The sequence below is a fragment of the Mesocricetus auratus genome, unplaced genomic scaffold, assembly GCF_017639785.1.
Source record: "Mesocricetus auratus isolate SY011 unplaced genomic scaffold, BCM_Maur_2.0 Super-Scaffold_15014, whole genome shotgun sequence".
NCBI lineage: Eukaryota > Metazoa > Chordata > Mammalia > Rodentia > Cricetidae > Mesocricetus > Mesocricetus auratus.
This window is the reverse complement of record NW_024429186.1, coordinates 80,192,862-80,206,464: the sequence shown is the minus strand read 5'-3', so window position 1 is coordinate 80,206,464 and position 13,603 is coordinate 80,192,862. Positions and strand designations below refer to the sequence as shown.

At 39.9% G+C, this 13,603-nt stretch overlaps 1 protein-coding gene across 2 annotated transcripts in view; it reads left to right on the top strand.

Moving 5' to 3' along the window:
• Snx13 (sorting nexin 13) overlaps window positions 1-13,603 on the top strand; it is a 114,797-nt gene that overhangs the window by 61,468 nt on the left and 39,726 nt on the right. For both annotated transcript variants that reach the window (XM_040743241.1, XM_040743239.1), the window contains exons 6-11: window positions 742-863; window positions 948-1,049; window positions 2,141-2,229; window positions 9,645-9,728; window positions 11,390-11,528; window positions 11,900-11,988. In XM_040743241.1, coding sequence (XP_040599175.1) covers window positions 742-863; window positions 948-1,049; window positions 2,141-2,229; window positions 9,645-9,728; window positions 11,390-11,528; window positions 11,900-11,988 — 625 coding nt within the window. The remainder of the gene's footprint in view (window positions 1-741; window positions 864-947; window positions 1,050-2,140; window positions 2,230-9,644; window positions 9,729-11,389; window positions 11,529-11,899; window positions 11,989-13,603) is intronic.

The window sequence follows — 13,603 nt, the reverse complement described above, 5'->3', positions numbered from 1 at the left end:
GTGCTATTTTTGTGTGACAAGTTACTGACATGTTTGTTTGTTACTGTTGAGATAGAATACTAAATAATTTCATAAGACTAATATTCAACATTGTATTCTGAAAAGTTTTATACATATATACTTACTACCATCTCTTAGCCCAATGGTTCTATATGTCTTATTTTTTTAGTGGTCATAGTTTTAAGTGCTAGTATATACAAGAAATAATTTACCATAGACATTTGGTTTTTGAACATAGGTTGTGTAACTAAATGAAAGAGTGAAAATTTTAGAATGGATCACAAGAAACCAAGAAATATCTGAAATATTCATAAACAAATGGATACATTTTGAATCTCTCAGGTATCTGAACTGAGAAATTGATGTATTCATGGACAGGCTTATTCAGATTTAATTGGAAAACGTTTGCTGTATTGACCAGTTTTAAGAATTTAAATTGTATTTTCATGTTTTCGGATATTGATTAAAATATGTTGTCAGAAGACTAAGTGAAATAAGAGTTGATATACTTAGAGTCTTATGTAGTAAATTCTAAGCTATAAAAATAATTAAGGAACAAAATCTCCACCTGAGGAGCTGGAAGGGTAAATACTCCTTGGTTATGAGTACCTGTGGCTCTTGTAGAGGGCATTTGTCTCTCACCATGACTAGCAGCTTGCAACTGCCTGTAACTCCAGCTCCAGAGAATCTGACACATGCCTGCACGGCATTTATATAACGATTTAATGTTTCTTCTATAAGGTCAAAAGAAATAGACTGGCAGCCTTATTTTACTACACGCATTGTAGATGACTTTGGCACTCATCTCCGAGTATTCAGAAAAGCTCAACAGAGAGCAACGGAGAAAGATGATCAAGGAAAAGGTACTGACTTTATTTCATATGAAAGTAAGGATTTAAAAATCTTTTATGTCTTCGCATGTTCTCAGTTGTTCCTTGTTGTTATAGGTACAGCAGAGGATCTGGTAGAATCCTTTTTTGAAGTTGAAGTTGAAATGGAGAAGGACGTTTGCCGGGATCTAGTATGCACTTCTCCCAAAGACGAAGAAGGTTTTCTTTTTAATATAACTCTTTTGTGAACAGTCTCAGGTTAGAGACAAGCTAGCAGAGCAAATCTTAGGTGGTAGTGTTCTTGCACAGAGAAGATGTGACTGTATTGTGACTGCATGCTTCTCTCATCCTGAACGTTATCTTTACACAACAGACCACTTCACTTTTTAAGAGCTATAGTAATTTCTGTTCATCAGTTCTTTTCTCCACTCTAAAAGTATACCTGTTATCTTAAACTCTTTTCTAATTAATTTCAAATAAAATGCATAGATTATTATGTGCTGTTTATTTGTTTGACTAGTTACTGGAGTGAGTGTTTCTTGATGTTCAAATAAAATAGCACTTGATGGGAATTTAGACAAATGTTAGTCGCAGCTTATTTTAAATTTCAGTTTAGTCTCAACAATTAGACCATTACTATTTAAAATATAATTTTACCGATGGGATTAGCTATTGAATTATTTCCCAGGCAGTGTCCGTGTGGGAACAATCATAAGGAAGCGTTGGTAGTTCTGGAAGTGATTTTCTTCTGTTTTGAGAACACGCTAAACTATTTTCTTGCCTTTTCTATTATTTTTTTTCTTGCTCCCTTTTTCCTTTTTTTACTTATTAAGTTCAGTTTTTACTGCCAGTTCATTGACATTGTGTAAAAATAATAGTTAAATAACAAGCATATACACTGGTTTGAAGTATTTGCATGTGAGAACTCTCTTAAATCAGTAGACTAGAAGTGTATATTTGTACATTGTCATTACATGCTAGAAGTATAGAAATGGTCTTTTGTGCACAATTGTATAACAGTAGTAAATAATAGAAGTGGAAAGTGCATTGTGCATTTAAACTGTCTCTAAGAAGAGCAATTCTGTCATTAAAATTTCTCAAGATTAATAAGACTGGCTCAAACTGATGCTAGTTTGATTACTGAATAGTGACTATTTGAAGAGTGGCGAAGGCAGTGTAGTGAATACGAATGTGCACGTACTAAAGTAGGAAGCTTTATGAAAATAAGCCATTTTAAAATGTTTCTTATTAAGAATAGATAAAGAGCTTAGATTTTCTAATGTTGTTATGGCTACTTTTTCTGTTTTTAGGATTCCTAAGGGATTTGTGTGAGGTTTTATTATATTTATTGCTACCTCCTGGAGATTTCCAGAACAAGATCATGCGATACTTTGTCAGGGTAAGCGTAAATTCTTACCAAATACTTATGTAAAGGAACTTAAAGCAATAGTTCTCCAAATCCTTGGCCTCAAAACCCAGTTAAACTTTAGGGAGCTTTTGAGAATGGGATTCTTCATCTATCATATGTCTGTATCATAAAATACAAAACAATGTTAAAACAGAAGAGCATGTAAGTACACCTTCCAGTACCTGGCAGATGAGTGACATGCCATCTTGTCCCTTTTACAGCCTTACTATGTGCTTGTTGGAAACTGAGAATGAAAATGTAAATAAGGTCTTAGTATCATCTTGAAAATGTCTTTGACTCAGTTCATTTTTTGAGAAAGGATTTTGGGGCTATGGTCATACCACCCTGAACACACCAAGTCTTGTCTAATCTCATAAGTTAAGCATGGTTGGGCCTGATTAATAGTAATTGAATGGGAGAAATGATCTTGGGGACCATTTCTGAATTACCCAGAGGTCACTGGCCAGTACTCTGAGAACTGCCTTAGAGCTGGGTGCTTTAATATTTGATCATAATACAGATAGACTTTTTTTTAATTGAAAAGAGATACAATATATTATATTTTATTTTTCCTTTTTAATTTAAATTAGAAACAAGCTTGCTTCACATGTCAATCCCAGCTCCCTCTCCCTCTCCCCCACCCCCCAACACCTCCATCCCCCAACCAGTCCCCACTCAGCTCCCCAGGGCTGGTGAGACCCTCCATAGGGGATCTCCAAAGTCTGTCATATCATCCAGGGCAGGGCCTAGACTCTCCCCCATGTGTCCAGACTGAGAGAACATCCGTCTATGTAGAATGGGCTCTCAAAATCCATTCGTATGCCAGGGATAAATAGTGAGCTACTACCCGAGGCTCCATATATTGCCGAGGCTTCCTCAGTGACACCCAAATTTAAGGGGTCTGGATCAGTCCCATGCTGGCCTCTCAGCCATCAGTCTAGGGTCCATGAGCTCCCACTTGTTCGGGTCAGCTGTTTCTGTAGGTTTCAACAGCCCTGTCTTGACCCCTTTGCTCGTCACACCTCCCTCTCTGCAACTGGTTACCAGGAGTTCAGCTCAGTGTTTAGCTGTGGGTCTCTGTCTCTGCTTCCATCAACCACTGGATGAAGGTTCTAGGATGGCATACAAGGTAGTCATCAATCTCATTATTGGGGAAGGGCATTTAAGGTAATCTCTCCACTATTGCTTAGATTGCCAGTTGATGTCATCCTTGTAGATCTCTGGAAATCTCACTAGTTCCAGATCTTTCCTCAAACCTATAATGACTCCCTCTATTATGGTATCTTTTATCCTGCTCTCTATTCTTCCCCCAACTCAACCTTCCTGCTCCCCCATATCCTCTCCCCTCCTCTTCTCCCTCTCTTCCTCTGTCCTTCTCCCAGCTCTCTCTCCCCTCTCCCCCCATTCTCCCAATCTGCTCAGGAGATCCTGTCCAATTCCACCTTCTCCTGGGTACCATGCATGTCTCTCTTAGTGTCCTCCCTGTTCCCCAGATTCTCTGACAGTGGGATTGTAGGCTGGCACTCCCTGATACATGTCTAAAATCTATATATTTAGCTACGATGCCTCCACCCTCAATATCTGATCGAATTTCTCAGTCCTCACTCTTGGTATCTCATCATCCTGGCCTTCCTCTAGCAAGAATCTCAACACAGGTGTCTAAATATAGCCACCGCTTATCTTTCATATGCCTCTATCATAGTTAGCTTCAGACTTCAACTTGATATAAACTAGGGAGGAGAGAAGCTCCACTGAAAAACTGTCCAAATCAGATTGGCCCATGGCCATGTCTGTAAGGCTTTTCATAATTGCTACCTGATGTCAGAGGGGACAGACACTACGGACAGCGAGCGCTATCACTGACCAGGTAACCTGACCTACAAAGATAAAGTGAGCTGGTGAGGGTGTGAGATACAGAGAGCCTTCATCACTCACTGCTGGGGGAGTGCAGACTTGTAAATCAGTGAGACAGCGTCTTAGGAAGTTGGGGATACAACTACCTTGAGCTCCAACTCTCACTCTTGGGCGTATACTCAAAGGACTCTCCAGCCTACTGCAGACACTTGCTCATTCGTGGTCACTGCTGCTCTGTTCATATTAGCCAGAAACTGCAGATCAGATATCCAGATGAATGGAAAAGGAAAGCATGATTCGATTCACTGATCTCCACCTTATTCCTCGACTATGAATTTCCACTTGTTTTTCCTATACTCAGAATTAGTTCTAGATCTATCGTGGAGCTTTATTATTTCCCCTACTTGAACCATTCCTGAATACAACCCTTTTCTGGAACCCACTGTATATGGGGTTTTCTTTGACATCATATAAAACCTCTAGAGGGACCCTAGAATTGAAAAGCTTGCTTGATGGCTATATTATATTCACTGAGATTTTTTTAAAAGGCTAAACTGCAGACATGCTATAGAATCAAGAATCAGACTTCCATACCCTCAGCAGCTTAAAGAAGGCACTGGCTCCCCTGGAATGGAGTTACAGGTAGTTGAGCTACCGGGTATGGGCGCTGTGAACCAAAGAAACTCTGGTCCTCTGCAGGAAATCATCTCTCTAACACTAGCAGTTTCATTTTGGACACTTAGAAGTTTAAAAGGTAACTGAGTTTATCTAGTGGCTGTTTCACATGAGGAATAACATGGAATTCGGAGTGAAGTTTGGGCTAAAGACACAAAGGTATCGCCATTTAGACAATGTTTAAAGACACAGAATATCTAAGAACAGGGCTTAGGACTGAAGGACTTAAATTCTTAAAAATTAAGCAGAAAAATTCAAAAATAATGTAGACCTGAATCTACTCGCAGACATGCTGAGAATTAACCATCTTTTGGAATGCTTAGCCCAGTAATTGGCTTTTACGTGAACAATTTACTGTAACATACTCTTCCCATGAAAACATACCAGTCACTTCTTATAACCATCATCAACAGACCTGTGAAGTACACTAAAACCAAGCTACACAGATGTTGGAAATGTGTGGTAGAGACTGAACACCAGTAACAGGCATAAAAGCAGGGTTGCAGAACTGCTGTGCACTTTGTGGAATAAAGGCCAAGGTGACTATGAGCTTGAACTTTAGGCAAATGTACTCTCACTAAACCCCTCTACCAGGGTACCCTCTTCTCATCTCATTCATAACCAACAGCCAAAGCCAGAAATTTGCGTTTGCACACAGTCTTACACGAAAGATTAAACTAGAGAGTATAATTCAGGAGCACTGCTCTCATCTTAGTCGTGATCCAACTGGGAAGGCCAACTGTATTCAAAGTTTGTCTCAAAATGTTATGTCTGTTTAACCTAATTTGAGTAAAACTATAAAACTGAAGGGATTTTTAAAAAGTCTATCTCTCTTGTTGGCCAAAGGGTCATCATGGAAGTGGGTTCAAGTAACTAGAGTTTGGTTGAGAATAAAAGCTTTGTCACCGGTCAGTTCTAGTTCGACTCGGTTTCCCCCATGAAGGACCACCTTCTTTTCACTCATTGAGAGTGGTATCACACTTCTGTTCATGTGACTCGGAAAGATTTTATTACTCTCTTAGCCATATTATCTTTGGTTTTTGTTTTTCAGCACCCCTCATCAAAGACTCCTTTGCAACCGCTAAGTTTTAAGTTCTTTTGTATTTCCCTGTACCGAAGATAGTGGGCACCTAGTGTTTTTTCCTTCTTAATGTTTACCTCATTTAAAGTGATAATTTTTATGGTTTATTAACTTGGTTCTTTTCTCCATAATGAACTGTAAACTGAGACCATATCTACTATTTTTCTGTATTGTTTGAGTCTAGTGGTTAACACAGCGGGTGGTATATAGCATGTACCAAAACAGTGACTCTTGCAGTGATGAAAGATGAAACTCCATTTGTCCTCTTGCTGGTGGTATCACATACGCTCCTGTAGAGCTGAGAATGGAGGTGTGCTTTGTGAAGTGAAGCCACTGTTTACAAATATGCAGGAAGCTCGTCAGCTGATCTGTCTCGCTATAGATTGCTTTTTGGCCAGATTTGGTCAAATCTAGTTTACTATAACACAGCATTCAACCAATCGGTTTTGTTCATTGCATGTATAGTCCTTTATCAGTTTTCTTTTCCCAGGATTTAAATTCAGACTTTCACAACAGACTTTTTGCTTAGGTTAAATGATAGGTTAAGAGCTCTTTCTGTTGTAGGGTTTCGTTGTTGTTGTTGGTGGTGTGTGTGTGTGTGTGTGTGTGTGTGTGTGTGTGTGTGTGTGTGTGTGTTTGCCCGTGTGTGCTGTTGTTGTGTTGTTGTATAGACTGTACAAATACAGTATTTATCTAAGGTAATTGCTATTTAACTGCTTCTGCGTTCTTTCCGTTACTGTGTTTTATTTACTGAAGGATTCATGGCTTCAGTAACCTTCTGTCAGATTCCCATATTGGCATTTGGTGCAGTCCTTTAGAAATTTGAGGTCTTGGGCCAGCAAGAAGGCTCAGTGGGTTAAAGGCATATACCACCATGCTTGATGGCCTGAGTTTAGTCTCCAGAACCTACACAGTACAAGGAGACACCATGCAAGTTTTCCTCCACACACAGAGGAAGAAGAGACCATGCAAGTTTTCCTCCACACACAGAGGAAGGAGACCATGCAAGTTTTCCTCTGAGCTCCACAAGTGCTGAGTTGTGAGCTTGTGTATGTGCGCGTACCCCCACAAATGTAATAAAAATGGGGGCCTTAAACTCAGAATTGCAAGCCAGAGGCTGCTACTGTGGTGCCCCTGGGGTTGAAGGGACACAATAGAGTCCTTTGACGAGCTAGCGATTGTATGGGGAGAATTAGAAGACCAGAGTGATTTTCTAAGACTGGCCCACTGATTATATTAAACATAAAATCACAGTTAATTCTCAATCTGTTGTTTTCTCATTTTGAAAAGAAACTCTGAAAAAACGATTTTTGGGAGCTGAATTTTCTGCTTACAAAGTACATTCTACAATTTGAACATGTGGGTCAGAAACAACTTGAAGAAAGGAACTTCAGATATAGTACATTTTTTAAAAAGAAGTTAGACAGCTCGGTAGGCGGCTCATGCCTGTAGTATCAAGTTAAGAGGCTTAGACAGGAGGAAAGTTATTAGTGCAGAGGCATCCTCAGCTGCATAGACAGCTTGAGACTCTTAGAAGAAGAGAAGTTAGGAACTAACTGCATTCCTTATCATCTAACTGTTAAGAAGCTCACTTTGTAGACATTGATGCTGCCTACATTACTGTGTGTTAAAAGCATGAATTTGTCACGAGGCAGTAGTTGTCAGTGAAACTGTCTATTCACGCGTGATGATACATACAAAATATTTCTTTGAAGAAAAAGATGTCTTTGAATATACACATACAAATATGAAAACAAATGGTACTAATAAATTAGAGATCTGCCAAGAGAATCATTTGGTCTCTTAGTTAGGAAAGTGAATGTTGTATTAAGTTAGCATTACCAGTATTGTCAAAAATGAATTTTGACAACTTTAGCATCACAGGCATCAAGGGATCGTTTAGTGGGTATCCACTAAAAATTTCCACATTAGTAGTATCAGTTCTCTATTCTTAAGCCTTCTTTTCCATTCATGTAAATAAAAGCCTATTTGGGGCTTAAATAGTTTAGAGGAATGGTAGATATATTTAAAGACAGTAAGTAACTAGGTCAGTTGAGGAATTCCACTTACACACCAGAAATGTGTATCAGAAGTGTAAGATACAACAACAACAAAAATTACTACAAGAGATACTGTAAATACAGGTACAGATGTGTTTTGAACTTGGAAGTGGAAAATCTTAACAGCTGTAAAGAATAAGGGCACACTTAATAGGATAATTGTAGGTTTTTTAAAACATAATTTCTTTATTGAAATTTTTTAAACATAATTTCTTTATTGATTCTTTGGGAATTTCATATTCTGCTCACCTTCCAGTCCCCCCATATCCTCCTCTCATCCCCTGCAGTGCCCCTCAAAAGAAAATTAAAAAAAATATATCAAACCAAAACAAAGCAAGCAAGCACACAGACCAAAACAAGAACAGAGCACACACAAACACTCTCCTCACTTCTCCATCTTCTCCTCTCCACCCCCTCTTCAGCCGTTCTGGTGGCATGGGAGCCTGGGTGTGACACACACTGTACCGTTTTGTCCAGTCAACTTAACTAGCAAGTGTTCATTACAGTGAGTCAGTGGTCTGGTTCTAGGCCTGTGGTTTCTGGTTCGAGGCCTGTGGTTTCTGGTTCGAGGCCTGTGGTTTCTGGTACAGCATCATCACTGGAACCCCCCCCAGAACTCCACCGGGATATCCCGAAGCTGCTCCCAGGACATTTTATTTTACATGCAAATGTTGTTTTTATTTTTTCCTTTTTGTTTATTCTTTGCAATGAACAAGTATTTGCAAGTAAATATATGTGGATAAAAGGGTTTACTGTGTCACACTGCAGCTTCCCTGATGAGACTGTTTTTTTTTTCCTTCTCTTTTTTTTCTCCTAAATTTTATTTTGGGGGGGGGTTACAAGGACAGAGGGTGATTCGAGGGACAGGAAATGCATGGGATGGAGTTGCATGATGTGAAGGACAGAAGGGTAGTTGACTCTTGAGTAAGACACGGGTAGGGCATAAGAACTGTTGAGGATGGGACTGTATCTCGAGGATGTGAGGGGGTTGATTGGGAAAGTAGTCGGGTAAGGAGACCTCTGTATTCCAGCCACCCAGCGTAGCCAGCACTGATGCTACGTGGCGCTTGCTCCATCTTTCACTTGAAGTGATGTGTACCTTCTCCACTTCATTTGTAAATACACTTAAAAAGATGCTTGGATCCATCAATACCTGATGCTAATATTTTGTCTTTTAGAAATTCACACAAATACTAATGTTCCAGAGGTGACCTCTTATTGTTTTTTATTACCCTCTAGTTGTCATAGAGATGTGGATCTATCTATCATCTTTCCATTCTTATATACTGTATGTTATATATTATATCCTGACCTCAGTTGGTCCTCTCCACTCCTCTCAATCTCTCCCTTCCACCTCCATCTAATGCTTGGCTGTGATCTCTGCATCTGCACTCATCAGTTGCTGGATGAAGCCTGTCTGATGCTGGTTATGTCAGGCTCTCGTCTATGAATATAGCAGAGTGTCATTAGGAATTGTTTCATTGACTCTAACCTGTCGTTCCTGGCCCTCCAGGCAGTCAGACTTAGGCTCCCTCTCATGGCATGGGCCTCACAGAGATATGTTTAAGTTGGTACTGATACACTGATCTTACCAATTTTGACGTTTTATAATTTTATAAAGCTGCAGTGAGTTCGTGTTTCTTGTGTATCATAACTCTTACTGTTGTTTCAGGAAATTTACACTGTGTTCAACTTGAAGATGCTAAATTAAGCTGTTCTTTAAACTTTATTTTTAGGAAATCCTTGCACGAGGAATTCTTCTTCCATTAATAAATCAACTCAGTGATCCTGATTATATTAATCAATATGTCATATGGATGGTAAGTACCTTTTAAAAATTTGACTTGTCTTTGAATCAGGTTCTCAGCAGTAAATAACAGTGTGGAGATCAGAGTGATTAATCAACAGTATATTAAATAAAGAAAAAACTATTTTTAAACTAGTCTCTACATTTCTAATATCTTCTTTACTATTATGGTGACATTATTATTTATTTTAAAGTAATGGCTTTCACTACCTGTGTATGTACAGATGAGTAATTTTAACTGTGCTCATACAGGTTGCATATTGCTTATCTGAAATGTTTAGGACACCCATCTTGCTGGTCCTAAGGTGTGGGGCATATGTTTTGTTTTGTTTCCCCACCCTTTTTAAAATTTAGATTAGAAACAAGCTTCTTTCACATGTCAATTCCAGTTCCTTCTCCCTCCCCTCCTCCCCTCTTCCCCTCCTCTACTCCTCCTCTGTCCCACACCGGCCCCCTATCCCATCCCCTTTCTGCTCCCCAGGAAGAGTGAAGCATTCCATGGAGGATCTTCAAAGTCTGTCATATCATTAGGAGCAGGGCCTAGACCCCCCCCCCCCATGTGTCTAGGCTGAGAGAATATTCCTCTATGTGGAGTGGGCTCCCAAAGTCCATTGGTATACTAGGGATAAATACTGATCCACTACCAGAGTTCCCCCATAGATTAACCAGACCTCCAAACTGACATCCTCCTTCAGGGGGTCTGGAACAGTCCTATGCTGGTTTCCCAGCTATCAGTCTGGGGTCCATGAACTCTCCCTTGTTCAGGTCAGCTGTTTCTGTGGGTTTCTGCAGCCTGGTCTTGACCCCTTTGCTCATCACTCCTCCCTCTCTGCAACTGGGTTCCAGAGTTCAGTTCAGTGTTTAGCTGTGAGTGTCTGCCTCTGCTTCCATCAGTCACTGGATGAAGGCTCTAGGATGGCATACAAGATAGTTGTCAATCTCATTATTGGAGAAGGGCTTTTAAGGTAGCCACTCAGCTATTACTTAGATTACTTGGGGTCAATCTTGTATATCTCTGGACATTTCCCTAGTGCCAGATTTCTCTTTAAACCTATACTGGCTCCCTCTATTATGGTATCTCTTTTCTTGCTCTCCTCTATTCTTACCCTGACTCCATCTTCCTGCTCCCTCCTGTCCTCTCCCCTCCTCTTCTCTCCTTGTCTTTGCAATACCTTTCTTACTCTCCCCACTACTGCTGCCATGTTTCACCTGAACTTGTCCTTTCCTTCTCTGCTTGATTGCCTGTATTTGGTTTTTACATTGCAGCATAGCATACTGTTTGTAGTTATATTCTGTTTGAACATAGTGACTTGATTTCTTTCAGAGTGAAAAGCATAAACCCTTATAATACTATAGAATTCTTGCTCCATTACTGCTGCCCATCCTCTGTTTTTGAGGTCTCTTTGGCTTAGCTCCAGCTATCCTGATATCCTTGCTATCATCACTCTGTCTGAGCTTGGGTCTGTGCCTTTCTGTATGTAACATGCTTAGCTTAATCTATTTGGTTTCTAGTGTGTGACCCATTTTAGTGTAAGTGCTTGCACATAGCTTTTTCCCTTTGGTGTAATCCCTGAGTTTGTAGTGGGTGGTGTCTGGCCCATGGTTGTCACCCGCACTGAAGTTTTCTCTTAGTGAGTAATCCCTCTCCTGCTTGTTCTTAAACTTCATTTTCAGATCCGTGATTCAAATTGCAACTACGAGGCCTTTATGAACATTATTAAATTAAGTGACAATATTGGAGAGTTAGAAGCAGTCAGAGATAAGGCATCAGAAGAACTCCAGTACCTTAGATCTTTAGATACAGCCGGGGATGGTAAGTGATTCTTTACTCTGAACACTGTTCACGTCAAGGGTTATTGTATCCTTAAGGCTTTTCATTGACCTAAATGGAATTGAAGAAACATCTAGTTTTTCAGGTTCAAATCAAGTCTTCCTTACTGTGCTAACATGTTCTTAGAATAAAAATATTGCTCTCTATACATGAGGATGGTGTTATTCCAATTGTCCCTAAAGATAATAGGTATGATTTAATTTGAAGTAAATAAATAATTTTATGAAACAATTATATATTTTTTATTAAAGCAAAATTGCTATATTGATTATTTTTTGAATTGCAATAAATGTGTGTAGTGTATTTCTGGAATACCACAACTGTTTTTTAGCTCAATGAATTTTTTCTTTCAGATATTAACACTATTAAAAATCAAATAAATAGCTTATTATTTGTAAAGAAAGTATGTGACTCAAGAATACAGCGGTTACAGTCGGGCAAAGTAAGTATAAAATACTTTTGAAATAACACTTAGTTGTAAATACTTGATAGTGATTAAAATACTAGTTCATGAACAAAGGTAGGGTATTAATTAGTGGAGCTATTTACAACAGGACTTAAATAGAAGGAGAGGTGTGTGTGTGTGTGTGTGTGTGTGTGTGTACACACGCACATGCGCATGCCCTCTCTCGAAGTCCATGTGGAGACTAGAGGTGCCTTCCGCGGTTGCTTTTTCTTCCTTGTTTTGAGATAAGATTCCTCACTGAACCTGGAGCTGACCTATCACCTAGAGTAGCTGGCTGCTGAGCTCTAAGAATAACCCTATCTCTATGCTCCCCACCCCAGTGTTTGGGTTGCAAATACAAGCCTCTGTGTCTGGCCTTTCTATATGAGTCCTGGGGATCTGAACTCAGGTCCTAATGCTTGCATGGCAAGAACTTTACCAAGTGAGCATATTCGTATCATATCCCTATGGTAGGGCATGTCACATACTGTGTAAAGAGGTTCAGAAGGCCGATTGCAGCACTGCCCGGATTTCCCTTCTGCAGTGCTCCTGGCCTGCAGGTCTCTGCGGAGCCATGGCTGTGGGTCTCAGTGTTCCGGGACATGCTCTGTTAAAGTTGTTAAGAATCAGGTCTGCTTTAAGGGATAGTAAGTGAAATTTAGATGACAAGAAGGTGACACTGATAACTGAAATGAAACCCTTGATGACCCAGCACAAAAATAAGTACAGATCACTCAGATATTGATAGAAACAATGGAGATTTAATTTGTGGGGCATCAGCACACACACTACCAGCATGTATGTGAAAATTGTCCCACCAGGTAATGGGGCAGCATGTTATGTTGGTCTGCTGCTAGCCCACAGTGCTTAAGTATGTTGGCATGAAGTCCACTTGGAGATGAGTATAGAGGGTAATACATTGATGGTCAACTGTGTTTGTACGTGTGTTCTCCCTTGCCTCTGCTGCTCTGATGAAACACTGATCTGAACGTCTTAGGGAAGGAAAGACTCCTACATTTCCAGGCCACGGTCCATAGTGAAGAGGAGGGCTAGAATGGGAGCAGAAGCCGTGAAGGAACCCTGCTTGCTGACTGGTTCTTGGCTCGCTCTGCTAGTGTCTTATACAGTGCAGACTCCGCCTGTCTAGTGACGTTGCTGCCCACAGAGGGCGGGCCCTCCCACATGCATCATGAGTTAAGACGGTAGTTAGCCTTCCTGATGTTTGTTAGCCTTCCTGATGTTTGTCTTCTTATCTGTGCAGTCAGTCAGGATACCCAGCAGGGTTGCTGCACAGCTTGTGTGAAGTAATATGGAACGTAACCAACACAGTGCCCCACATAAATGCTTTCTACCCTTTGAACCTTTTCTCTAATTAAACTCCTCCTTTTAGGTAGCTGTTTTATTCTGTTGCTTTGACTATGTAGCTCACTACTTACATAATTTGAAAAGAAATAAAATTTCTGTCAGTAGCAGAGGTTTTACTCTGTTAAAAGCAACATTGTCCTTTGGAAAGGTTTTTCCTATTAGATAAATGCTAATCAAGATGAAAGTAATGAGTAGTTTTGGATACATGAAGCATTCAGACATATTCTTTCACCTTTATTTCCTGAAA